Consider the following 27,818-nt stretch of genomic DNA (forward strand, 5'->3'; position numbering starts at 1 on the left):
TCTGTGGGGAGTAAAATCTGACTTGATGGGACTCTGGGTGTGTTTTGGTTCCAGTTTGAACCCGGATGTTTGACTCTCAGCAGGAAAAGTTTGTTTTCTCCGTAAAAACAACTTTAAAAGCTTCATTTGACAAAGATTTTCCTCAAACTGAAGCGAAATTCTCACGAAGCGAGGTGAGCGCCGCCACCCCCCCGCGTGCGCCGCGCGCGCCTTCCCCTGCCTGTCCCAACATGTGGCGCACGCGCTGCGTCACTTGTCAGCTGTCCAGTTGCGCTGGAAGCAGCTTTTTGTTGGGAACTTGGTGGGTGCGAGTCCACGCCGCGCGCGGGGGAGGAAGAGGAGGAAGAGGAGGATTTAGTGGCTTCTGTCTCCACGCACCGGGATGCTTCTCGCCGTTTCCACGCGGCTTCTTCCTCTGTGGGATTAACGCGGAGGCGGAATGAAGGTGACGGTGTGCTTCGGCAGGACGCGCGTGGTGGTTCCGTGTGGAGATGGGACCATCAGGGTCCAGGACCTGGTCCAGCAGGCCGCCATGAGGTACAAGAAGGCCATCGCGAAGGTATGACCACACACACACACACACACACACACACACACACACACACACACACACACACACACACACACACACACACGCGCTTCTGCCTCGGGCTGATTTCGTAACGTGTAGCTGGGAGCGCGCGGAGCTGCGTGGAGGATCCACACCGGAGCCTCAACATGGCGCTGTGCTCCGGGAGAACCAGCAGGAGGTGGACCGGGACCGGGACCTGGGGGGGGGGGGGGGGGGGTCCTTCAGATGGGAATTCCAACTTTTCCTCCTCATGGATAAAGTTGGGAAAGAAGAGATAAAAGTTTCTGGTTCAAACAAATGAAACCGGTTCACTTGATCCGGATCCAGATCTGGATCCAGATCCAAACAAAGGTTTGGACACGTTTTATCATTTAATGATAAACATGAGCTGATCCTGGCTGATGTTTCTTCTTTTCACATCTGGGAGACAGTTCCACCATCAGGATGTGGTCCAGCATGGTCCTGCTGGACCAGTTCTCCTGTCCCACCATCAGGATGTGGTCCTGCTGGACCAGTTCTCCTGTTCCACCATCAGGATGTGGTCCAGCGTGGTCCTGCTGGACCAGTTCTCCTGTTCCACCATCAGGATGTGGTCCAGCATGGTGGAAGGTCTTCCCTGAAAGAGACGTTGTCTGGATGGGAGCAGATGTTCCAGCATTGATGGAGCTTCCCAGATGTGGAAGCTGCCCACGCCATCGGCACTAATGCAACCCCATCCCATCAGAGATGCAGGCTGATAACAAGCTGGATGCTCCCTCTCCTCTTTAGTCTGCAGGACACGCCGTCCATGCTGTCCACAAACTATTCCACATCTTCATCCAGGTTTCCACTCAGAACATTTTAAATGAGCTTTGGTCCAGAGAAGACGCCGTGTTTCTGGATCCTCTTCACATATGATGGAGCTTTAACCTGCATGTGTGGATTTCAGCCTGAACTGGGTTCACACTGGTTTCTGGAAGCTTCCTGAGTCCATGCACTGGTTTCCAGTAGAGAATCATGTTATAATGCAGAACATCACCAGCATCCAGCCTGGTCCCAGCATACAGAGATTCCTTCTAAATATCTGAATATTTTGATGATATGTAGATGGAGGATCTTTCTCAGGCCTGAGGAACATTTCTCTGAACTTTTACACCCAGTTTGTCTCAGACTGGTGAAGATCTGTCCATCTTTCCATCTGAGACGCTGTTTTCATATTCAGTCATGTGACTGACGTGTTGCTAAGTAACCTGATTAGTTTTCAGATTCTCCTCCACTTGCTGCGTTTTGTTGCTCCTGTTGCAGCTTGTGAGGAATGTAGGTTATAATCCAGGCTACTTTTCTCCAACATGAAGACGTCTAGAGACGTTTTCTCACGGCTGCGTTTTAAAACCACTGAAGAAGGAAACGAAGGAGTTAAAGCTGGAAGTGTTGCCGTGGTTACAGTCAGATTTGTCCCTCTTCCAGCCGGTGTTGCATCTCCAGTCCCGTACTGGGAAAGGCTGAACATTCAGGTCATTTGACCAGTTTCTGACTGTTAGCAGGCAGAGACGAAGCAGATCAGCGCGATCCGTCCATCTGAGCAGCACTTCCCCCTCAGACACTCGGCTTGATGTTTTCATGCTTCAGCAGAACCGAGGCGACTGCTCATTGATCCCTGCCCCCCCACCCCGGACACGCGCCCGGCTGTGGGGAGGATGTAATCTGGCCAGGAAGCGTCCCAGGCTGTAACGATGCTCCTGATCTTCCCTGGTTGTACGTCACGTCTCCACTTTCCCACAGCGACTCTGTCAGACCGAAGACTTAAAGCAGAAAATTCCCACTTTTCCCACAAAATAAACAATAAAGTGAATAAAACATTATTATCTGAAGCAATAGGTCCATTTAAAAACAAGTATATGAGACCTGATGGCGACATGGCCCGCAGGAGATGGAAAACATTTTAAGTACGATGAAACTTTTCCGTCGCGTCGCGCAGCAACAAACTAAACGTTAAAAATAACTGTTTTAATTTCACGTCAGATTGTTGTTCCCGTCATGCGAACAGAACATTGTTTCAGCAGGAGAAGCTGCTGCTTCTGCAGGAGGAGAAACATTCTGGATGTTTCATGTCCTGCTTCGAGGCTGCCATGCGCTCGCCATTAGCATGCACGGCGCTAGCATGCACGCCGTTAGCATGCACGCCATTAGCATGCTCGCGTTAGCATGCACGCCGTTAGCATGAATGCCGTTAGCATGCTTTCCGTTAGCATGCATGTCGTTAGCATGCACATCATTAGCATCGCCGTTTCTTCAGCATGTAGACGCGAGGTCACGTGTTGCATGTGCGAGTTGTAATAACACAACCTGATTTGCAGATTGATCTTTCATTACGTCAAGGTCCAGGTGCTGCTAGAGCTGCTCGATTACGATAAAAATTATAATCACGATTATTTTTGACTGAAACTGAGATCTGGATTATTTAACACAATTATCCAGTATTTATAAACAACGCTGCGCATCGTGGTGTTCTAGACTCCGTGTCGTACATTATAACCGTCTAATGCACGGTTCCGAGTTATTTAATCTGCTTTTACCGCTTATATAGGAACTATTTTACGTTTTATACCAAACAACGGCTGTCAGGCTGCAGCGCGTTTCTCTCATTCACCTGTTAAAAGACGGCTGATCTGAACCAGCTGGTTAACGCGTTGCTATGGTAACGCCCCGTAACGGAGGGATATTACAGTGTTTAACTGGCCGAACTATGTATAGGAAAATAATGCAGCCAGTTGTCACTGACAATGGTATAAACTATGTTTAGGTGAACTTCCACAACCTACTGCAGTTATTCTACATGGACCTGCAGCCGGAGCCGACTGAGACTGGCCGCCTGGGAGTGCTTTAGGACGGGAGAGGCTCCCGCTGCTCCTTCCTTACAGTAACTGCAGAACAATATGTGCCTTCAAGTCAGTCGCCAAAACACCAGAAAAGTCTCTAATAACTCCAGTAAAAGCTGCTAGATTTGTCGCTTTTAACAAAAAAAGTCTCCAGATTTAGCGAGAAAGTCTCCAAGTTGGCAACAGTGTCTGAATGAAAGCAAAGCGGCTGTGGGAGGAGTTTACAGCACAGCGCTGCAACGCCAGAGACGCTCGATTAGCAGCTGAAGACAGCAGGAGAGGAAACTGCAGAGAGAAAAATAATCACACCCTTTTATTTTTTATCATCGATGAAAACCCAGATCGTACTGAGATTAAAATCTGATTTATCTCCCAGACCTAAATGCTGCCCCCTAGTGGTGACCTCCAGTGTGTTTGCAGCAGGTAAAAACGGACGTAGCTGAAACACACGCATGTTGTTTTCCTTCCTGGTCTGATCACATGATCTTTGTGGGTCTTTATGATTGGTTAATCGTAGCGTTTAGTACCACTGTGACATGAGAACCCCGGTCCTGACGGTCCCTACAGCAGGTGTCCAGGTTGGGACAACCCGGTTTTGACCTGTGGACGACCTTCATCTTTGAGGTCATGAATCAGACGGAGCTGCTTCCTGATTGGCTGAGGAACAGTGACAATGGTGAAAATGTTTACCGTTTTGCCTCCACAGACCGGTCTGTTCTGGCGTCGGGGTCAGGTTTTTATCCCGTTCTCCGGGTCGGGACCCGCTGTGCTGATGCAGCTGTGTGGAAGCGGGACGTTTCTCTGAACGGCGTGTCGGTGCTGATTATCCTCACTGCTCGTGCTGCTTACATAACAGTGGAGATGCTGTGTGTGAACTGGTTTGTGGAGGATCAGGAGCTTTTTATGAGCTAACCGGAGAGCCGAGCGGGATGATGGCATGCAGGGCGATCGGTGTGCGAGCTGGCCTGTGCTGCAGCTAGCTGCGGTGCAGGGACAAAGCCAGAGAAGAAGGAGGAGCGAGTGAACTAAATGTTCCTTTGCTTGCATTTCTTTCATCGCGTCTCTCCAGCTGGTCATCGTCCTGCTTCACGCTGCCGTCTCCTGCCAGCTGTTGAGTTCAACATCACACCTGCTGAGGAGAAGTTAGCTCCGGTATTCTGCACGGTCGCTAATGTCACACCGAGGCTGGAAATGACTTGTTGAACCTCACAGATTAACTTTCATAAACGCTGCAGCCCAGAAGCTGCTGTGAGGAGACATTTTTCCTCTTTTAGCAGACGCTTCTCTCCAAATTTCACATCAACGACACAAGCAGGAAATCGAGCAGGAAGGACGTTATAATGAAGTGCTAGTCAGACTGCTGCGACTCCAGATGGTTTTTCTGTCTTTTTAATAAAACAATGCAGAATGATAATGATGCATAGCCTAAATATTAAACGGTTTGAAATGAAATAGAAAATTATAATTACCATAGTAAAGGGTTTAAACGGGGAGGAGTCGCTTTAAAGTCCATTCATGTTAGCATAGTGGGCTTACCTGTACGCCGTTTTTCCTCCAGAACCGTCCTCCTTGAACATTTTCTGTGGCTAGCAGATGTTAGCTACCTCAGTTTGTTTTTACCCTGGTAGCTAGCTGATGATGACTGTGTTCTGAACAAACAAATGAAACCACATTTAAATAATTTTTATTTCATGGCCTGGTGGCTTGTAAATGTTCGCCTCGAAGGGGTTAAGACCGTCCAGGTGGTCTCATGCACTGGTTAACTCAGTTTGTTTGTAGCAGGTAGCTAGCTGTTGCTAGCTTAACTTTTGTCCTCTCTACCTTTCAACTGTTCCTTTATTGATTGATTACCTGGACTGCCATGTTAAAACTTTCCAGCTTTTTACCCATCTGGGAATATTTGAACTTTTCTGTGTGGCTAGCAGACGTTAGCTACCTCAGAAGCAAAGTCATCGTCATGGTGGAGATGATGTGAGCTTTGTGACATGGTGCATCATCCTGCTGGAAGTTTCCATCAGAAGATGCTACACTGTGCTCAGAAAGACACGGACATGGTCTCAGGTAGGCTGTGGAGGTTAAACCAGGTCATGTTGGTTCTAAACCAAACGTAGCCCGTCTGCTTCAGGGCTGGACATGCTGTGTGTTCAGAGATGCTAACCTCCACACCTCGGTGGGAACCAGCGCTTATTTGACCAACCTTGCCTTTCACAAACGTCCCGCTGTGGGACTCTTATCTGACCCAAACAGTACCGGAGATAACTTGAGCCTCCTCACTGAGCAACATCCATGTCTAGTTAACACACAGGTGCATTCAGTGTAGCATGCAGATAAGGGGGTATGCAAACACTGCAGAGTGGCTTCAGTAACGCAGAGCGAGCTGGGAGAGTCTGAGCGAACACAGCGAGTGGGCGTCATGCCATGGTGGTAACTGAAAGAGTCTGGGTATGCCAGGGCCATGCCAAGCCTTTGCATGACTGGTTTCCCAGCTATGCGCTGACTATCCTCCACTGGGACGTTCACGGTCACTGCTGAGGTGGGTTTTTAGATTCTTCTTTGCTTTGTTGTGTTTTCTGCTGCTCTTGGAGATGAACAACAAATCATTCCCAGATTTAAGCAGCCTTGCGCTACATGCTAATGCTCGTGTGGGGTCCGTTGGCGTGTTATCCACGTGGATTGGGTCTGGGTTCTGTTTACCAGCCGGGTTGTTCCAGATCCACAGCCTGGTGATGCTGGGCGTTTCTGTCCTATTCTGGTTTAGATAAGCTGGTTAAATGTTAACCAGGAGCTTCCAGATCAGAGAGGAAAGCCTCACAAGTTCTTGCTCATGATAAGTGAGACAGAAAAGATAAACTGAGGAGCCTGATGGCTCAGATTTCCTCTGGCTATGTGAGTCTGAACGTTGAATCATCGACTGCATGACGTTTCAGTCCACATGTGAGGTTATGTTCTCCGTTACGGTCGCATCGTTCCCTGATCGGACCAGATAAATGCACATTTACTGCATGCTGAAGGGTTCAAATCCCAGCTTCGTATTGCTTCACCAGAAGATGCGGCTTCCGCCACAGTTTCTTTCATCTGATGTTCTGTTTGAGATCAGTCTGAACACACCGAGTCATGAAACACCACAACCTGACTACCACTGTCTGATTATTGATTATTGGATCAATGCTGATCTCTGCTGCATCAAAGTTTTTCTTACGTTTAACTCAAAGGACAAAAGAGATGAGGGAAAATACTCTGACTGGTTTACCGCCCTCGTTGCCATGACGCTCGGTACGAACTACAAGGTCACGAAGATTGGCAGCAAAACATTGACGATATTGATCAACTTCTTCATCACAAGGCTGATTTATCCGAATGAACAAGGTCACCTGGAACTCAGTAGAAAATGTAAATGTTACCTCCTGAAAGTTACTTTCAGATGAGTAAAGTAATCCCAAGAAGGATTATAGTAATCCCAGGAAGGAGTAAAGTCATCCTAGAATGAGCAAAGTAATTCTAGAATGTGAATGTGAAGCTTGACTGTGTCACACTTGTTCCTATGTCTACTACCTGGAATCTGGGTGTCATGGTGGATGACAAGTTGACCTTTAAGGTCCATGTTGCCTCGGTTGCATGTACCTGCCGATATGCTCTCTACAACATCAAGAGAATCAGACGTACCTCACAGAACATACGACTCAGCTTCTGGTTCAGACTCTGGTCATCTCACACATCGATTACTGCAGTTCCCTACTGGCAGGTCTGCCTGCATGCTGGTTAAACCTCTGCAGATCATCCAGAACCAGCAGCACATCTGGTTTTCAATTAACCGAAATGAGCTCATGTCACTCTGCCGCTAATCGCTCTTCACTGGCTTCTGGTCGCAGCACACATCAAATTTAAAGCCTTGCTTCTGGTTTACAAAACAATAACTCAAACGGCTCCCGTCTACCTTCACTCCCTAATCCAGACCTACACTCCCTCTCCACAGCTACGTTCCACCAGTGAAAGACGCCTCGTGTTACCACCAATACGTGGGACTAAATCACCAGCCAGACTCTTTTCCTCTGTTGTTCCACAATGGTGGAATGATCTCCCAAACTCTGTCCGCTCTGCAGAGTCCCTGTCTACTTTTAAGAGCAAGCTGAAGACTCAGCTCTTCAAGGAGAACTTCTACACTTAGTATAGCTGTATTTGATGGAAAGTTGAAGAACTTAGTCCAGTTCTTTGCAAAAAACTTTATGGTATTAATTCTTTGTGTTATAACATAGCTGATATTCTGGGGTGGGAAGGGAGTAAACAAAACACAACAAAAAACCCCCCAGATAAACAGAAAAAAAAAACTAAACCAAAAAAAAAAAAAAAAAGAAAAAAAAAGCCTGTAGCACTTCATGGAAGAATCTGCGTCCAACTGGACAGTCCACTAGCAGCTTCCTACGATGTCCTCTACTGTTTGACTTCCTGCTTGTGTTGTTCTCACTCATATGTAAGTCGCTTTGGATAAAAGCGTCTAAATGACTAAAGAATAGAATAGAATAGAATAGAATGAGTAAAGTAATCCTAGAATAAAAGGACTGAATTAAAAGCAGCTTCTCTGAATGAATAAGAAGTTTTTAATCTGTAATCCAAGCTGTTAAAGCTAATCTTCTGTTTCCTGTTTGCTTTTGTTATCCTGTCTACATACCTGTGCCTGCCCCCCCCCCCCCCCCCCCCCCACACACACACACACACACACACACCTGACACACTCCAGTGTGTGATCACTGAAGATAACGGGTCTGCACTCACCTCCTTTCATGTTCACCTGTTGACCAGACTGCCAGTTAGCCGTTAACGTCGCGGCTGCAGGTAGAAAACCAGTAAAACATGTCTGAACAGATCAGTGGTCTCCTCCGGAAGACCCAGAGGAGACCACTGTAGACGCCCCCTTAGTTACATTATCTTCATCATCATTATCATCATCATCAGTCTCCGGAATGCAGTGTGTAGCTCTGTGATGGACATGTGACCCTTCAGCTGACCTTCGGAGGTTTTCCAGCATTTCCGTCCCGTCAGGAAGTTTACAGTCCATCTGACATGAAGTTTGTCTTCTAGTGGGAATAAAATGTGTTTCCAGATTAATTTACCTGTTGTAGAGGAAACAACTTACCTGGAAGATAAAACACATTTTTAAGATTTTCATGTGAATCACGTGATTTACAAGCTATACTTGAATCACAGGTGCTTTAATGTGAGTTATATGTGAATCATAGGCAAATAACGTGAAGATCAAAACCACATGTGAATCACATGCAGTTCATATGTGAATCACATGTTTGAACTGTATGTAGTGAATGAACGATTCACATGTAAATCACATGAAATTGTTCCAACACCACATGTTTGCACATGAGATTCACATGTATAATATTCATGCAAAATATGTTGTTCACATGTGGTTTGCATGTCAACTGCATGTGGTTCGCACGTTGTTCACATTCGAAATGTATGTAGTTAACGTGTGGTTCACTCGTTCACATGTGAAATACATGAAGTTAGCGTGTGGTTCACATGTGAAATGTATGTGGTTCGCGTGTGGTTCGCGTGTGGTTAGCGTGTGGTTAGCATGTGGTTCGTGTGTGGTTAGCATGTGGTTAGCGTGTGGTTCGCATGTGAAATGTATGTGGTTCGCGTGTGGTTAGCATGTGGTTAGCGTGTGGTTCGCATGTGAAATGTATGTGGTTCGCGTGTGGTTAGCATGTGGTTAGCATGTGGTTAGTGTGTGGTTAGCATGTGGTTAGCGTGTGGTTCGCATGTGAAATGTATGTGGTTCGCGTGTGGTTAGCATGTGGTTAGCGTGTGGTTCGCATGTGAAATGTATGTGGTTCGCGTGTGGTTCGTGTGTGGTTAGCATGTGGTTAGTGTGTGGTTCGTGTGTGGTTAGCATGTGGTTAGCATGTGGTTAGCGTGTGGTTAGCGTGTGGTTAGCATGTGGTTAACATGTGGTTAGCGTGTGTTACCCAGAAGGGACCTGAACTAAAACATGGAATAATTAGTTTTAGAGCACAGATCTGAAGACAGAAACTGTAGCTGTGGTCCAGGTAAACTGGCTTTTTGTTGTCTTACAACATGTAAACATGAATGTCCAGTTCAGGTAAACTGGTGCAAATGGTTGTTTGAGTGTTTGGTTGTTTGGTGTCGGACCGGCTGCGCCGCTGTTTGATCAGGAATTCCTGGTTGTTTGCGTTTTGTTTGGTGTTTCTACGCCTCCTGCCTGGAGCGAGCAGCGTGTTGCAGCAGAGGCAGCTATGTGGCGGCCGTGTTTCCACATGCAGAGCATGTCGGGCTCTGCTGCGTGTGAGGCGCCAACATTTTGCTGGATTTCACAAAGCAAACAGCACAAAGCGTCAAAACCATAAAGAGACATTTATGTCCCTGATAAGATGGTTATTTCCACCTTAAATTGATCCCAGAAAACATTATAAACCTCCAGACAAGCAGAGGTGCATCTGTCCCATGAAACTAAATGGAATGCAGCCCTTATTGACGTTATTGATCACAGCTGCTGGGTTTGTCCTGTAACGTCTCATTTCTAATCAGAAGCTTTGGGATCTCAACTTTTCCCTCGTAAGTTATTTTCTGTTGGTTTTATTTCTCGTTTCCTCCTCAGAAAATAAACACGTGACCTTCTCTCCTGTTGGTTGTTTTACGTTGCTTCACAAACAACATGAATGCGTTTACCTCTGATCCCTAAAACACCAAGATGTGTTTTTGCTCCATAAATACCTGATTTATGATGAGACTTAATAAATAATGGTTTTATCATTATTTTATCATTGTCGGGACTGTAAACCTCCTGGAGGAGATAGAAATGTTGGAAAACCTCTGTCTGGTTCTGCAGGTCTACAATCCTGGAGCTTTTTCCACTTCTCCAACAGCTGCAGTCATCCTCATGTCATCCAGCTCGCCAACACCACTCATCGTGGTTGCCATAGTGACATCTGGTAGTCACATGATGTGCGGGAGGAGAAAGTAGTTGGCTTCGTGTCCGAGTTGCCAGCAGGATCACCGTGTTGTGAATGAGGGAATGGGGAATAACTCGATGGTCTGGACACATGGCGGATTAGAAAGCTTGCCAGGTTTAGCAACAGTAACCATGGGGGCGGGGCTTAACAAAGGTCACGCCTCTGGACTAGACTTGTGCATCCCTGAACTAAATACAGGCTAAACTATTTTAACAATTTCTATTTTATTCAAATAATATTTTATTATTATTATTATTATTATTAATATTATTATTATTATTATTATTATTATTTTTTAAACCTTATTTTAACTTATTTTTGCTTTATATTTGAATTAAATGAATTTTTTAAAGACTAAATTTACTTTAAATTCAGTTAGATTTTTTAATTTAATTTAATTTAATTTAATTTAATTTAATTTAATTTCATTTAATTTAATTTAATTTAATTTAATTTAATTTAATTTAATTTAATTTAATTTAATTTAATTGCTTCCATCTCTTACAGGCTCCATTTAAAAGAGAAATAAACAGTAGAAGATTTTACTGTTGCAGGACATAAATAATCCAGCAAACACTCGTTTCCTGACTTGTCCTGCTGAGTTCAGACGCTGATGTGTGGAATGTGGATTTATTCATGATTTAAACACATGCTGAAGTTTTATTCTGTTTTATTTTAGTTGAAGTGCTCAGATATTTATGTTTACTTATTTACTTCCAGGAACGATGGAGCTGGTTTGAACTTTTATTGAAACAGACTTTACACACGACCGTCTGTGGCTCCTCCTTCAGCTTGAACAAAGCGTTGGTGTGTTGTTGCAGACTTCCCTACAGCCTCGTCTGCAGTCGGACTTTGCAGTGGCTGATGGCAGTTTGGTCTCTGAGGTCACGTTTCGCTCAGCTGAGACAGAACGAGGCTCGTGAACCATTTGTATTGCAATAAGCAGACGTGAGCGTAAATCCTGCAAAGAAAAGCCGAACGGGACTCAGCTTCTGTTCAGATTAATGTTTGTTTTACTTCCTGGAGGCCGTGTGTGTGTGTGTGTGTGTGTGTGTGTGTGTGTGTGTACATGTGTTTTGTGTGTCAGGTAGAGGTGAAAGACCTGGTTTAGCCGGTTTTTGCTGACAGCTTGAACTTTGTCAACCAAAAGATTTCCCAGCAACGTCGCTGTTTGGATCGCTGCAGAATTCCCAGGAAAACCTCCAACATGTCCCTTCAGATCCTCTTTGGCCTGGATCTGTTGTGTCAGAAACTTTAGATTTGTAAAGACTGAGACTCATTGTAAACACTCGTACCACAACATTATCTCTGCGGGAGAATCTCAGCGCCATAATTCACCTGAAACAACTTTTCCCTCCAAATTTTTGACGAAACACCCGATACGTCAACAGAACATGAACTCTGCTTCAGTATTAAACACATATTAAGTCTTTTAAAGCTTTAATTCTTGAATTTTGAAGCAGATTTAATCCTAAGGAATGAAATATGGAAAAATTATCCAGTTATGACTGAAATTTTTCACACATTTCACATATTGAAGGCAAAACATGAACTGACACACAGAAGGATCAGACTATACTTTTACAAAAAGAAAAATGCCTTTTTAGTTCTTTCTAAGAAATAAATCATTCATTAAACCTTTTAATTTTGATTTAAAGAAGAATTTTGCAGCGTCCCATGCTTCAGCATCTCCTGCTTTAGTGTCCCCTGCTTTAGCATCCCGTGCTTTAGCATCCCCTGCTTTAACATCACCTGCTCCAGTGTCCCGTTTTAGCGTTCCGTACTTTAGCGTCCCGTGCTTTAGCATCACTTCGTTAGCATCTCCTGCTTTAGCATCAATTTGTTAGCATCCCCTGCTTTAGCATCTCCTGCTTTAGCGTCACCTGTTTAGCGTCCCCTGCTTTAGCATCTCCTGATTTAGCATCTCCTGCTTTAGCATCCCCTGTTTTAGCATCTCCTGCTTTAGCATCCCCTGTTTTAACATCACCTGCTCCAGTGTCCCATTTTAGCGTTCCATCCTTTAGCGTCCCGTGCTTTAGCATCTCTTCGTTAGCATCTCCTGCTTTAGCGTCACCTGTTTAGCATCCCTTTCTTTAGCATCCCCTCCTTTAGCATCCCCTGCTTTAGCATCCCATGCTTTAGCATCCCCTCCTTTAGCATCCCCTCCTTTAGCATCCCCTGCTTTAGCATCCCATGCTTTAGCATCCCCTCCTTTAGCGTCCCCTGCTTTAACGTCACCTGCTCCAGTGTCCCGTTTTAGCGTTCCGTACTTAAGTGTCCCGTGCTTTAGCATCACTTCGTTAGCATCTCCTGCTTTAGCATCACTTTGTTAGCATTTCCTGCTTTAGTATCACCTGCTTAGCTTCACCTGCTTTAGCGTCCCCTGCTCAGCGTTCCGTTCTTTAGCGTTTTGTGCTTTAGCATCTTCTACTTTAGCGTCACCTGCTTCTCTGTCCCCATTATGTTTTTAATGGCCTCAGGATAACCTGCACACTGTGTACACAAGGCCGGACTATCCAGTGGGCATTATGGGCACAGGCCCAGGGGCCCACGCCCACTCGGGGCCATGTAGGGAAAACACCAGCAGTTTGGACATGAAACAAAATGTACATAAAAACCAGATAGTTACACCACAGTGTCTCATGTATTGCTATTGGGACCACTGGCTGAAAGTTGTTAGAAATGTTTGTTTCACGGCGTATCATTCAGAATTTTCACAATTTTGTGGTGGGGAACGGGGGCCCGTGGAACACTCTGGGCCCAGTGGCCTGTTCATTTTTAATCCGGCCCTGTGTACATTGTTAATATTGTGTTTATATGTTGCCAGTCTGTGTGAAACGTGGAAATTACGGCTCCATCATTCCGCTGTGGCTTCTTTTGTCATGTTTTTCTCGTCTGGTCTGTTTGCTTCTATTGCTGGTGTTAACTGGGTCTAAAACATACACGACTGTCTCGTGCACATACGAGGTGGCAGTGAGATGAAACAGCTTGAAACTTTCTGAAGTGGTGACGTGGTTCAGCAGCCCTCCATCAGCCCATCATCTCCTTCCCTGTTAGCTCTACTGTTCCATCAATCAGAGCAGAACAAAGCTGGTTGTCCGGTCTGGTAGCTAGCCTTCCACGCCGGTGGTCCCTCAGAGGATTGATGCCCCCCCTACATCACCGCCTGGCTCCCAGGGAAAGCAGCGAGGGAGGAGCCGCTTGTCAGACTGATTCACATCTCAGACTAAACCAGAGTCTGATCTGGATTCCTTCCAGACAAGATTCCCGTCTGTTTGCTGCGTGTAGTGATGCTTCAGATCAACAGGGGCGGTGCTAGACACGGGCTCCACTGGGGCTCCACTGGGCTCCACTGGGCTCCACTGGGGCTCCACTGGGGCTCCACTGGGGTACCAATGGGCTCCACTGGGGCTCCACTGGGCTCCACTGGGCTCCACTGGGGCTCCACTGGGGCTCCACTGGGGCTCCACTGGGGCACCATTGGGCTCCACTGGGCTCCACTGGGGCTCCACTGGGCTCCACTGGGGCTCCACTGGGCTCCACTGGGCTCCACTGGGCTCCACTGGGGCTCCACTGGGCTTCACTGGGGCACCATTGGGCTCCACTGGGCTCCACTGGGGTACCACTGGGCTCCACTGGGGCTCCACTGGGGCTCCACTGGGCTCCACTGGGGTACCACTGGGCTCCACTGGGCTCCACTGGGGCTCCACTGGGCTCCACTGGGGCTCCACTGGGCTCCACTGGGCTCCACTGGGGCTCCACTGGGCTCCACTGGGGCACCATTGGGCTCCACTGGGCTCCACTGGGGTACCACTGGGCTCCACTGGGGCTCCACTGGGGCTCCACTGGGCTCCACTGGGGTACCACTGGGGCTCCACTGGGATCCACTGGGGCTCCACTGGGCTCCACTGGGGCTCCACTGGGATCCACTGGGCTCCACTGGGGCTCCACTGGGCTCCACTGGGCTCCACTGGGGCTCCACTGGGATCCACTGGGCTCCACTGGGCTCCACTGGGGCTCCACTGGGCTCCACTGGGCTCCACTGGGGCTCCACTGGGGCTCCACTGGGCTCCACTGGGGCTCCACTGGGATCCACTGGGCTCCACTGGGCTCCACTGGGGCTCCACTGGGCTCCACTGGGGCACCATTGGGCTCCACTGGGCTCCACTGGGGTACCACTGGGCTCCACTGGGGCTCCACTGGGGCTCCACTGGGCTCCACTGGGGTACCACTGGGGCTCCACTGGGCTCCACTGGGGCTCCACTGGGATCCACTGGGCTCCACTGGGGCTCCACTGGGCTCCACTGGGATCCACTGGGCTCCACTGGGGCTCCACTGGGCTCCACTGGGATCCACTGGGCTCCACTGGGGCTCCACTGGGATCCACTGGGGCTCCACTGGGATCCACTGGGCTCCACTGGGGCTCCACTGGGCTCCACTGGGCTCCACTGGGCTCCACTGGGGCTCCACTGGGCTCCACTGGGGCACCATTGGGCTCCACTGGGCTCCACTGGGGCTCCACTGGGGCTCCACTGGGCTCCACTGGGCTCCACTGGGGCTCCACTGGGCTCCACTGGGATTCACTGGGGCACCAGAGCCCCCTAAACTCACTTTCTGAAATCAACATCATTCCTCTTTACGTGTAATGTATCCTACACAGTGAAACACACAAATGATTGATTGATTGCTGGAAATGTGATAAAATCTGGAATATTTTCTCCAGTAATTGTTTTATTGTGTACCTGCTGCCTGACCGAACATATTCTGGATCAATAACATGCAGGCTGAGCAGCCAGGCTGCCAGAGCTGAAGAATGAACCAATCTCTGAAGGTGCAAAATGTTTTTTTTTAATTTATTTTATTATTTATTTATAACATTTATTATTTTATTTAAAATGTATCTTATTTTATTTATTATTTTTATATCTATGTTGTCTTAATTTTTAAAAAAATATTTTGTTCTTAACATTTATTTATTTATTTTTTTATTTATTTTTTAATTTATTTATTACTGAATTTATTTTTTATATTTTTATTTTAGTATTTATTTATTTATTTTTTTACGAATCATTTATTATTAAAAAGCTGGCAGTATCATCTGTAACCCCCTGGCTGTGGCGTGAACGTTCCTCCGTCTCCAGATGTGACAACAGTTGCCGTTTATTCTGAGTCACCGTCTGCCTCGGTGTCGACGGTCGTCAGGGAACTCTGGTGTTTAAGGACCGCGGTCCTGCAAGTTGTAGATGATTCCCTGCTTCAACTGATTTAAATCCAATGGATCCAACATTTCCATGCTTTCTGCCCTTATTAACCTGCATCAGGTGTGTTGGAGCAGCTAAACATGTGAAACCTGCAGGATGAGGGTGTCCACCGAAGCACGTGGGCATCCCACAGCATGTGATGGTTAGATGACGGACAGCTGGCTTGTTGCCGTTTCTCTCTGGAGGTCCAGGTGGGCCAGATGTGGAATAAAAGCTTGTTGTGCCGTCGACCAATCAGGCGAAGCGAAATATCCCCAAATGGAGAGTGAGTTTTTAGCAGCTTTGCATCAAACAAATTTTAAATCTAGTTTTCTGATTTCTGGCTTCGTCAGTATAACCGAAGATGTGTGTGTGTGTGTGTGTGTGTGTGTGACATTCCTCTCTAAACACATCTGTAACCATAGCAACGCCTCACGTGTTGCTGTATTTATGTGGTGGAGCTCTTCCGGATCCCGTTTCCAGTCGTTCGGATCAGTAAGTGGGATTGCAGAGCTTCTGTTGCGTTGCTATGGTTACTGGACGACCTGCCTGTGACAGAGAAGTCTTTACTGGAGAGATGAGCTATTCTGGTCCAGATGTGGTTGCTGTGGTTGGTGTTGAGTCATGAGTTTCCCTTCAGCCTCCAAACTCGGTGGAATTTGCTTTTCCCGTGTTGCTGAAGTCCTGAAACTGCGTCCAGCGTGTAAACGGTTAAACCGGATTCCAGGAGACGCGTTTGCATCCATAAGAGGCCGCAGTAATGTCCATCCCACATCTGGAGATGAATCCGAGCCAGAATCCCTGAGAACGGCCGTCTGTGCTGCATGTGGAGGTCTGCGTGGCGACGTGTTGACTCGCGACCACTGCATGCAAAATAACAAACAAAGCAGGTTCAGAATGACTCTGACTGCTGTCTCTGAGCGCCGCTGGAAGTCTGGCGGGGGCTGAACCAGGGAGGGCACATCTGCCGTGGAGAAAACATTGTTTTTCTCATGTCTGGACGCTCAGCAGTTCGTTTGTTGTGAAGCGATCTGATGTTTGATCCAAAACTTTAGACCAGTGTTTTTCAACCACTGTGCCGTGGGACACTAGTGTGCCGTGAGATATGACCCAATTTCACCAAATTGGTCTAAAAATGACTTTTAAAAAGAAAAAAACCATTTAGGTTTGTGGTGTGCCTTGTGGTTTTAGACGACTGCAGCCTGTAGGGCGAGAAGGAAACAGCAGCTGGTTTATTTCTGCATCTGCAGCACATCTGCCTCTTCCTGCTGTCATCTCATGGTCGCCTCCTGAGAGGGCCTCCTCCTGAGAGGGTCGCCTCCTGCGGGGGTCGCCTCCTGAGAGGGTCGCCTCCTGAGAGGGTCGCCTCCTGCGGGGGTGGCCTCCTGCGGGGGTCGCCTCCTGAGAGGGTCGCCTCCTGCGGGGGTCGCCTCCTGAGAGGGTGGCCTCCTGCGGGGGTCGCCTCCTGAGAGGGTGGCCTCCTGAGAGGGTGGCCTCCTGCGGGGGTGGCCTCCTGCGGGGGTCGCCTCCTGAGAGGGTCGCCTCCTGCGGGGGTGGCCTCCTGCGGGGGTCGCCTCCTGAGAGGGTCGCCTCCTGAGAGGGTGGCCTCCTGAGAGGGTCGCCTCCTGAGAGGGTGGCCTCCTGAGAGGGTCGCCTCCTGAGAGGGTGGCCTCCTGAGAGGGTCGCCTCCTGAGAGGGTGGCCTCCTGAGAGGGTCGCCTCCTGAGAGGGTGGCCTCCTGAGAGGGTCGCCTCCTGAGAGGGTGGCCTCCTGAGAGGGTGGCCTCCTGAGAGGGTGGCCTCCTGCGAGGGTCGCCTCCTGAGAGGGTCGCCTCCTGCGGGGGTCGCCTCCTGAGAGGGTGGCCTCCTGAGAGGGTGGCCTCCTGCGAGGGTCGCCTCCTGAGAGGGTCGCCTCCTGCGGGGGTCGCCTCCTGAGAGGGCCTCCTCCTGAGAGGGTCGCCTCCTGCGGGGGTGGCCTCCTGAGAGGGCCTCCTCCTGAGAGGGTCGCCTCCTGCGGGGGTGGCCTCCTGAGAGGGTCGCCTCCTGAGAGGGTGGCCTCCTGAGAGGGTGGCCTCCTGCGAGGGTCGCCTCCTGCGGGGGTCGCCTCCTGAGAGGGCCTCCTCCTGAGAGGGTCGCCTCCTGCGGGGGTGGCCTCCTGAGAGGGCCTCCTCCTGAGAGGGTCGCCTCCTGCGGGGGTGGCCTCCTGAGATGGTCGCCTCCTGAGAGGGTGGCCTCCTGCGAGGGTCGCCTCCTGAGAGGGTCGCCTCCTGCGGGGGTCGCCTCCTGAGAGGGCCTCCTCCTGAGAGGGTCGCCTCCTGCGGGGGTGGCCTCCTGAGAGGGTCGCCTCCTGAGAGGGTGGCCTCCTGAGAGGGTGGCCTCCTGCGAGGGTCGCCTCCTGAGAGGGTCGCCTCCTGCGGGGGTCGCCTCCTGAGAGGGCCTCCTCCTGAGAGGGTCGCCTCCTGCGGGGGTGGCCTCCTGAGAGGGCCTCCTCCTGAGAGGGTGGCCTCCTGCGGGGGTGGCCTCCTGAGAGGGTGGCCTCCTGCAGGGGCCTCCTCCTGAGAGGGTCGCCTCCTGAGAGGGTGGCCTCCTGCAGGGGCCTCCTCCTGAGAGGGTGGCCTCCTGAGAGGGTGGCCTCCTCCTGAGAGGGTGGCCTCCTGAGAGGGTGGCCTCCTGAGAGGGTGGCCTCCTGCGAGGGTCGCCTCCTGAGAGGGTCGCCTCCTGCGGGGGCCTCCTCCTGAGAGGGTGGCCTCCTGAGAGGGTGGCCTCCTGCGGGGGTCGCCTCCTGTGAGGGTGGCCTCCTGAGAGGGTCGCCTCCTGCGGGGGTGGCCTCCTGAGAGGGTCGCCTCCTGCGGGGGTCGCCTCCTGAGAGGGTCGCCTCCTGAGAGGGTGGCCTCCTGAGAGGGTCGCCTCCTGCGGGGGTGGCCTCCTGAGAGGGTCGCCTCCTGCGGGGGTGGCCTCCTGAGAGGGTGGCCTCCTGAGAGGGTGGCCTCCTGAGAGGGTCGCCTCCTGCGGGGGTCGCCTCCTGAGAGGGTCGCCTCCTGCGGGGGCCTCCTCCTGAGAGGGTGGCCTCCTGAGAGGGTCGCCTCCTGCGAGGGCCTCCTCCTGAGAGGGTGGCCTCCTGAGAGGGTGGCCTCCTGAGAGGGTGGCCTCCTGCGAGGGTCGCCTCCTGAGAGGGTCGCCTCCTGCGGGGGCCTCCTCCTGAGAGGGTGGCCTCCTGAGAGGGTGGCCTCCTGCGGGGGTCGCCTCCTGTGAGGGTCGCCTCCTGCGGGGGCCTCCTCCTGAGAGGGTCGCCTCCTGCGGGGGCCTCCTCCTGAGAGGGTGGCCTCCTGAGAGGGTGGCCTCCTGAGAGGGTCGCCTCCTGCGGGGGCCTCCTCCTGAGAGGGTGGCCTCCTGAGAGGGTCGCCTCCTGCGGGGGCCTCCTCCTGAGAGGGTGGCCTCCTGAGAGGGTCGCCTCCTGCGGGGGTGGCCTCCTGAGAGGGTCGCCTCCTGCGGGGGCCTCCTCCTGAGAGGGTGGCCTCCTGAGAGGGTGGCCTCCTGAGAGGGTCGCCTCCTGCGGGGCCTCCTCCTGCGGGGGTGGCCTCCTGAGGGGGCCTCCTCCTGAGGGGGCCTCCTCCTGCGGGGGCCTCCTCCTGCGGGGCCTCCTCCTGCGGGGGTGGCCTCCTGAGGGGCCTCCTCCTGCGGGCCTCCTCCTGAGAGGGTCGCCTCCTGAGAGGGTCGCCTCCTGAGAGGGTCGCCTCCTGCGGGGGTGGCCTCCTGAGAGGGTCGCCTCCTGAGAGGGTCGCCTCCTGCGGGGTGGCCTCCTGAGGGGCCTCCTCCTGCGGGCCTCCTCCTGAGAGGGTCGCCTCCTGTGGGGGTGGCCTCCTGAGAGGGTCGCCTCCTGTGGGGGTGGCCTCCTGAGAGGGTCGCCTCCTGCGGGGGTGGCCTCCTGAGAGGGTCGCCTCCTGTGGGGGTCGCCTCCTGCGGGGGTCCCCTCCTGCGGGGGTCGCCTCCTGAGAGGGTCGCCTCCTGTGGGGGTGGCCTCCTGAGAGGGTCGCCTCCTGAGAGGGTCGCCTCCTGCGGGGGTCGCCTCCTGCGGGGGTCGCCTCCTGAGAGGGTCGCCTCCTGCGGGGGCCTCCTCCTGAGAGGGTCGCCTCCTGAGAGGGTGGCCTCCTGAGAGGGTGGCCTCCTGAGAGGGTCGCCTCCTGCGGGGGTCGCCTCCTGAGAGGGTCGCCTACTGCGGGGGCCTCCTCCTGAGAGGGTCGCCTCCTGAGAGGGTCGCCTCCTGCGGGGGTGGCCTCCTGCGGGGGTCGCCTCCTGAGAGGGTGGCCTCCTGAGAGGGTGGCCTCCTGAGAGGGTCGCCTCCTGCGGGGGTGGCCTCCTGAGAGGGTCGCCTCCTGAGAGGGTGGCCTCCTGAGAGGGTGGCCTCCTGCGAGGGTCGCCTCCTGAGAGGGTGGCCTCCTGAGAGGGTGGCCTCCTGCGGGGGCCTCCTCCTGAGAGGGTGGCCTCCTGAGAGGGTGGCCTCCTGCGGGGGTCGCCTCCTGTGAGGGTGGCCTCCTGCGGGGGTCGCCTCCTGAGAGGGTGGCCTCCTGCGGGGGTCGCCTGCTGTGAGGGTGGCCTCCTGTGAGGGTCGCCTCCTGCGGGGGTCGCCTCCTGAGAGGGTCGCCTCCTGCGGGGGTCGCCTCCTGAGAGGGTCGCCTCCTGAGAGGGTGGCCTCCTGCGAGGGTCGCCTCCTGAGAGGGTCGCCTCCTGCGGGGGCCTCCTCCTGAGAGGGTGGCCTCCTGAGAGGGTGGCCTCCTGCGGGGGTCGCCTCCTGTGAGGGTCGCCTCCTGCGGGGGCCTCCTCCTGAGAGGGTCGCCTCCTGCGGGGGCCTCCTCCTGAGAGGGTGGCCTCCTGAGAGGGTGGCCTCCTGAGAGGGTGGCCTCCTGCGGGGGCCTCCTCCTGAGAGGGTGGCCTCCTGAGAGGGTCGCCTCCTGCGGGGGCCTCCTGAGAGGGTCGCCTCCTGCGGGGGTCGCCTCCTGAGAGGGTGGCCTCCTGAGAGGGTTGCCTCCTGAGAGGGTGGCCTCCTGAGAGGGTGGCCTCCTGAGAGGGTCGCCTCCTGCGGGGGTCGCCTCCTGAGAGGGTCGCCTCCTGCGGGGGCCTCCTCCTGAGAGGGTCGCCTCCTGAGAGGGTCGCCTCCTGCAGGGGCCTCCTCCTGAGAGGGTGGCCTCCTGAGAGGGTGGCCTCCTGCGGGGGCCTCCTCCTGAGAGGGTGGCCTCCTGAGAGGGTGGCCTCCTGCGAGGGTCGCCTCCTGAGAGGGTCGCCTCCTGCGGGGGCCTCCTCCTGAGAGGGTGGCCTCCTGAGAGGGTGGCCTCCTGCGGGGGTCGCCTCCTGTGAGGGTCGCCTCCTGCGGGGGCCTCCTCCTGAGAGGGTGGCCTCCTGAGAGGGTGGCCTCCTGCGGGGGCCTCCTCCTGAGAGGGTGGCCTCCTGAGAGGGTGGCCTCCTGAGAGGGTCGCCTCCTGCGGGGCCTCCTCCTGCGGGGGTGGCCTCCTGAGGGGGCCTCCTCCTGAGGGGGCCTCCTCCTGCGGGGGCCTCCTCCTGCGGGGGTGGCCTCCTGAGGGGCCTCCTCCTGCGGGCCTCCTCCTGAGAGGTTCGCCTCCTGAGAGGGTCGCCTCCTGAGAGGGTCCCCTCCTGCGGGGGTGGCCTCCTGAGAGGGTCGCCTCCTGAGAGGGTCGCCTCCTGCGGGGGTGGCCTCCTGAGAGGGTCGCCTCCTGAGAGGGTCGCCTCCTGCGGGGTGGCCTCCTGAGGGGCCTCCTCCTGCGGGCCTCCTCCTGAGAGGGTCGCCTCCTGCGGGGGTGGCCTCCTGAGAGGGTCGCCTCCTGAGAGGGTCGCCTCCTGCGGGGTGGCCTCCTGAGGGGCCTCCTCCTGCGGGCCTCCTCCTGAGAGGGTCGCCTCCTGCGGGGGTCGCCTCCTGAGAGGGTCGCCTCCTGCGGGGGTGGCCTCCTGAGAGGGTCGCCTCCTGTGGGGGTCGCCTCCTGCGGGGGTCCCCTCCTGCGAGGGTCGCCTCCTGAGAGGGTCGCCTCCTGCGGGGGCCTCCTCCTGAGAGGGTGGCCTCCTGAGAGGGTCGCCTCCTGCGGGGCCTCCTCCTGCGGGGGTCGCCTCCTGAGGGGGCCTCCTCCTGCGGGGCCTCCTCCTGCGGGGGTGGCCTCCTGAGGGGCCTCCTCCTGCGGGCCTCCTCCTGAGAGGGTCGCCTCCTGAGAGGGTCGCCTCCTGAGAGGGTCCCCTCCTGCGGGGGTGGCCTCCTGAGAGGGTCGCCTCCTGAGAGGGTCGCCTCCTGCGGGGGTGGCCTCCTGAGAGGGTCCCCTCCTGCGGGGGTGGCCTCCTGAGAGGGTCGCCTCCTGAGAGGGTCGCCTCCTGCGGGGGTCGCCTCCTGAGAGGGTCGCCTCCTGCGGGGTGGCCTCCTGAGGGGCCTCCTCCTGCGGGCCTCCTCCTGAGAGGGTCGCCTCCTGTGGGGGTGGCCTCCTGAGAGGGTCGCCTCCTGAGAGGGTCGCCTCCTGCGGGGTGGCCTCCTGAGGGGCCTCCTCCTGCGGGCCTCCTCCTGAGAGGGTCGCCTCCTGCGGGGGTCGCCTCCTGAGAGGGTCGCCTCCTGCGGGGGTGGCCTCCTGAGAGGGTCGCCTCCTGTGGGGGTCGCCTCCTGCGGGGGTGGCCTCCTGAGAGGGTCGCCTCCTGCGGGGGTGGCCTCCTGAGAGGGTCGCCTCCTGCGGGGGTCGCCTCCTGAGAGGGTCGCCTCCTGTGGGGGTGGCCTCCTGAGAGGGTCGCCTCCTGCGGGGGTCCCCTCCTGCGGGGGTCGCCTCCTGTGGGGGTCGCCTCCTGCGGGGGTCCCCTCCTGCGGGGGTGGCCTCCTGCGGGGGTGGCCTCCTGTGGGGGTGGCCTCCTGAGAGGGTCGCCTCCTGAGAGGGTCACCTCCTGAGAGGGTCGCCTCCTGTGGGGGTCGCCTCCTGAGAGGGTCGCCTCCTGCGGGGGTGGCCTCCTGAGAGGGTGGCCTCCTGAGAGGGTCGCCTCCTGAGAGGGTGGCCTCCTGAGAGGGTCACCTCCTGCGGGGGTGGCCTCCTGTGGGGGTCGCCTCCTGCGGGGCCTCCTCCTGCGGGGGTGGCCTCCTGTGGGGGTGGCCTCCTGAGAGGGTCGCCTCCTGCGGGGGCCTCCTCCTGCGGGGCCTCCTCCTGCGGGGGTCGCTTCCTGCGGGGGTGGCCTCCTGCGGGGGTCGCTTCCTGCGGGGGTGGCTTCCTGCGGGGGTGGCCTCCTGCGGGGGTGGCCTCCTGCGGGGCCTCCTCCTGCGGGGGTCGCTTCCTGCGGGGGTGGCCTCCTGCGGGGGTCGCTTCCTGCGGGGGTGGCCTCCTGCGGGGCCTCCTCCTGAGAGGGTCGCCTCCTGCGGGGGTCCCCTCCTGCGGGGCCTCCTCCTGCGGGGCCTCCTCCTGCGGGGCCTCCTCCTGCGGGGGTCCCCTTCTGCGGGGCCTCCTCCTGCGGGGGTCGCTTCCTGCGGGGCCTCCTCCTGCGGGGCCTCCTCCTGCGGGGGTCGCTTCCTGCGGGGGTCGCTTCCTGCGGGGCCTCCTCCTGCGGGGCCTCCTCCTGCGGGGGTGGCTTCCTGCGGGGGTGGCCTCCTGCGGGGGTGGCCTCCTGCGGGGCCTCCTCCTGCGGGGCCTCCTCCTGCGGGGGTCGCTTCCTGCGGGTTGGCCTCCTGCGGGGGTGGCCTCCTGCGGGGGCCTCCTCCTGCGGGGCCTCCTCCTGCGGGGGTCCCCTCCTGCGGGGCCTCCTCCTGCGGGGCCTCCTCCTGCGGGGCCTCCTCCTGCGGGGGTCGCTTCCTGCGGGTTGGCCTCCTGCGGGGGTCGCTTCCTGCGGGTTGGCCTCCTGCGGGGGTCGCTTCCTGCGGGTTGGCCTCCTGCGGGGCCTCCTCCTGCGGGGCCTCCTCCTGCGGGGCCTCCTCCTGCGGGGGTCGCTTCCTGCGGGGCCTCCTCCTGCGGGGGTCGCTTCCTGCGGGTTGGCCTCCTGCGGGGCCTCCTCCTGCGGGGCCTCCTCCTGCGGGGCCTCCTCCTGCGGGGCCTCCTCCTTAGAGACCCGGCCGGAGTCACAGCTCTGATAAATACGAGGGATCCAAACCGTTTAAAGCTTGAAATGAATGAAATCTTGCAGCGGGTCCTGAAGCTAACTGGAAGGCAGAGTGGAGAAGCGAGCGTGGGCGTGATGAGATCATTCCAGTAAGCAACCGAGCCGCGGCGGTTTGGGCAAGCTGGTTTAAGGTCGACGATCGATGCCACGATAGAGTTACACTAATCTAGACGGGCCATGAGGAGCAGGTGGAAAACGTTCTCTAGGGCAGGTTTAGGAAGAAAAGGATTTAATTTGCTGGTCAGCCTGAAGTTAAAGAAAATACTTTTAACTACAGAGTTGACCTGCCGATGGAAGTTAAAAGTGGGTACGACAGTACAGCACCCCTTCCAAACACCACAATCTCTGTTTTTTCTTTATTTAAGTTTAGAAAGTTTAAATCCATCCGTCCTGTAACGTCCTGCACTACCGTTAACCCTTAAAACTCTGAGCCATTTATCGCCTGACCTCTCCATCTATTAATGCATGTATAATGCTGACATAAAAATGCTTTTTCATACAGAAAGACTTTCATGGCTCATTTAACGTGGACACACACCACCGTCACCGGGCACTTTAAAGACTCGGTTCGTCACTTATTTCAGCAAAACTCCTGCTCTCTGTGGATGACTGTAAAAATGTGCGGCGTATCGCCAGCTAAGCCAGAAGGCGTCTCCTGATGAGACGTCTTCACGTCTTCCTGTTTCGATTCATGTTTTTGAGTTCGAAGCCCGGAGTTTTCCTGAACAGGACCTTCAGAAGCGGATTCAGGATGAGAGAACGGAATCAGCGCTAGTATCCACAACAAGTCCGTCACGCTCTGCTTTCCTGAAGGTTTACCTTTTAACTGGTTTAACTGGTTTAATGAGGCAGCATGTTTGGTCCGAGTGGACGCTGTGACCTGCTTTCTCCATGCAGACATGCAGCTTGGCGCTGCGCGCCATGTGTAGCTGTAATCTTGGAGAAAGAAGGTGTAGCACAGCAAATCCTCTGCTCCAGCGGCTGGATGACAGCGGAGGTTTAGAGGTTAATCTGCGATCCGACAGTTTTTCTGTCTCATTTGCTCCTCTCCGGCTCTCCTCAGCTGCAGTTTGAGGCTCCTGAGAACTGAATCAGGTTTTTTGGCTCCGTTTACTGCAGGATGACATCCATTTACGTCCCAACTCCTCACCAGTCTTTGCAGTGATATTACTTCCTCTCTCTTTGTACGGGGCTTAAAAACATAAAAAATAATTCCTTTCAGACTTTTTACAAGTTTCTTTTCAGTCCTTGTGCAGAGCCTTCATGAAATTCTTTCCGGTTTGACCAGTTTCAGGCAGAAATAACCCTTGGAGCTGATTTTTGAGCTTTCCCAGCCTCGAAACGGTAAAAATCTGTTCAATGGTTGAGATTTAGGCTGAGGACATGGATGCTCATTCATATGCATGTTTGATATTTTGTGTTTGGTTGACGCGTCGTTTGTGCACACTAACAGAAATAACGTTACACGTTCACAAGCTGCAGTCTTCCAGTAACCACTAGAGGGCGGTGTGATGAGATGTGATGTCACAGGGTCCGCGGCGAGTTCCGTTTGGGGTCCCTACATACCATCTGTCAGACCCAGAGACTGTATAAATAAGATGGGTGGATCCTCCGTGACGTGATTGAAGCTCGGTGGGCGGTTCCTACCATCGCCATCTTGGCAGGGGCATGCGCGTCGTCTCACCCAGAAAATACAAATATGGGCAAAGAGGTGGAGCTGAGAGGGGGGCTGTGAGCGTCATGGTGGATGATTGACATCGAGCGAACGCCGAGCTTTCTGTAGCTCAGCGCTAACTGAGCTAACCCGGAGATAACAGGAGCTAACCAGCTAATGGAGGTAAGCGGGCTAAAGCTAAGTCACGTTGTTAACCAGCTAAAAACCGCGGTTGTTCTACGTTCTTCTGACTTGAAGCGGGAGATCGGGTACCTGTCAATCAAAAGGACACGCCCCTAAAAATGCCGAACTTTGAGATTAAATTACTTTTAAACGGGCGAGTTAGAAAAAAAATTCACTCCCCCCACAGTTGTCATGAAGATAAACCTGATCTATTAAACCTAAAATGGATTTTTGTACCAGGCTGTAAACATGTTTATTCCTGCTGTAAACATGTTCATTCCTGCTGTAAACATGTTTATTACAGCTGTAAACATGTCTATTCCTGCTGTAAACATGTTCATTTCTGCTGTAAACATGTTTATTCCTGCTGTAAACATGTTTATTTCTGCTGTGAACATGTTTATTTCTGCTGTTAACATGTTTATTCCTGCTGTAAACATGTTCATTTCTGCTGTAAACATGTTTATTTCTGCTGTAAACATGTTCATTTCTGCTGTAAACGTGTTTATTTCTGCTGTAAACATGTTTATTACTGCTGTGAACATGTTTATTTCTGCTTTAAACATGTTCATTTCTGCTGTAAACATGTTTATTACTGCTGTAAACATGTCTATTCCTGCTGTAAACATGTTTATTTCTGCTGTTAACATGTTTATTACTGCTGTTAACATGTTTATTCCTGCTGTAAACATGTTCATTTCTGCTGTAAACATGTTTATTTCTGCTGTAAACATGTTCATTTCTGCTGTAAACGTGTTTATTTCTGCTGTAAACATGTTTATTACTGCTGTGAACATGTTTATTTCTGCTTTAAACATGTTCATTTCTGCTGTAAACATGTTTATTACTGCTGTAAACATGTCTATTCCTGCTGTAAACATGTTTATTTCTGCTGTTAACATGTTTATTCCTGCTGTAAACATGTTCATTCCTGCTGTAAACATGTTTATTACTGCTGTAAACATGTTTATTCCTGCTGTAAACATGTTTATTTCTGCTGTACACATGTTCATTTCTGCTGTAAACATGTTTATTACTGCTGTAAACATGTCTATTCCTGCTGTAAACATGTTCATTTCTGCTGTAAAAATGTTTATTCCTGCTGTAAACATGTTTATTTCTGCTGTTAACATGTTTATTCCTGCTGTAAACATGTTCATTTCTGCTGTAAACATGTTTATTTCTGCTGTAAACATGTTCATTTCTGCTGTAAACGTGTTTATTTCTGCTGTTAACATGTTTATTCCTGCTGTAAACATGTTTATTTCTGCTGTAAACATGTTCATTTCTGCTGTAAACATGTTTATTACTGCTGTAAACATGTCTATTCCTGCTGTAAACATGTTCATTTCTGCTGTAAACATGTTTATTCCTGCTGTAAACATGTTTATTTCTGCTGTTAACATGTTTATTCCTGCTGTAAACATGTTCATTTCTGCTGTAAACATGTTCATTTCTGCTGTAAACGTGTTTATTTCTGCTGTAAACATGTTTATGTCTGCTGTTAACATGTTTATTACTGCTGTAAACGTGTTTATTTCTGCTGTAAACATGTTTATGTCTGCTGTTAACATGTTTATTACTGCTGTAAACATGTTTATTCCTGCTGTAAACATGTTTATGTCTGCTGTTAACATGTTTATTACTGCTGTAAACATGTTTATTCCTGCTGTAAACATGTTTATGTCTGCTGTTAACATGTTTATTACTGCTGTAAACATGTTTATTCCTGCTGTAAACATGTTTATTTCTGCTGTAAACATGTTCATTTCTGCTGTAAACATGTTTATTACTGCTGTAAACATGTCTATTCCTGCTGTAAACATGTTTATTTCTGCTGTAAACATGTTTATTCCTGCTGTAAACATGTTTATTTCTGCTGTTAACATGTTTATTCCTGCTGTAAACATGTTCATTTCTGCTGTAAACATGTTCATTTCTGCTGTAAACGTGTTTATTTCTGCTGTAAACATGTTTATTACTGCTGTAAACATGTTTATTTCTGCTGTGAAGTTGGTCTTTTTAACATGGGAGTCTATGGGGATTTGCTCTGTTTTGCAGCCCCTAGTGGACGAAGGGGGAACTGCAGTTTTATGCACTTCCACATCAACTTTACTTTAAACCGCCGGAGGCTCCGTCCATCTTTCATATACGATCTATGGTCATACCGCTGCTGGTTGTCATGTTTACATAACAGACTGTAAATAAAA

The 27,818-nt window shown here is 52.6% G+C and overlaps 1 protein-coding gene across 1 annotated transcript in view; it reads left to right on the forward strand.

The window, feature by feature from the left end:
• Positions 1 to 439: 439 nt before the first annotated feature.
• Positions 440 to 27,818, forward strand: part of LOC306770681 (partitioning defective 3 homolog) — a gene marked incomplete at both ends in the record, with an annotated part of 372,575 nt that continues 345,196 nt past the window's right edge. The window contains one exon of the mRNA XM_079259581.1: positions 440 to 559. Coding sequence (XP_079115707.1) covers positions 440 to 559 — 120 coding nt within the window. The remainder of the gene's footprint in view (positions 560 to 27,818) is intronic.

Source organism: Telmatherina bonti (genome assembly GCF_933228915.1).
Source record: "Telmatherina bonti genome assembly, chromosome: 20".
Taxonomy (NCBI): domain Eukaryota; kingdom Metazoa; phylum Chordata; class Actinopteri; order Atheriniformes; family Telmatherinidae; genus Telmatherina; species Telmatherina bonti.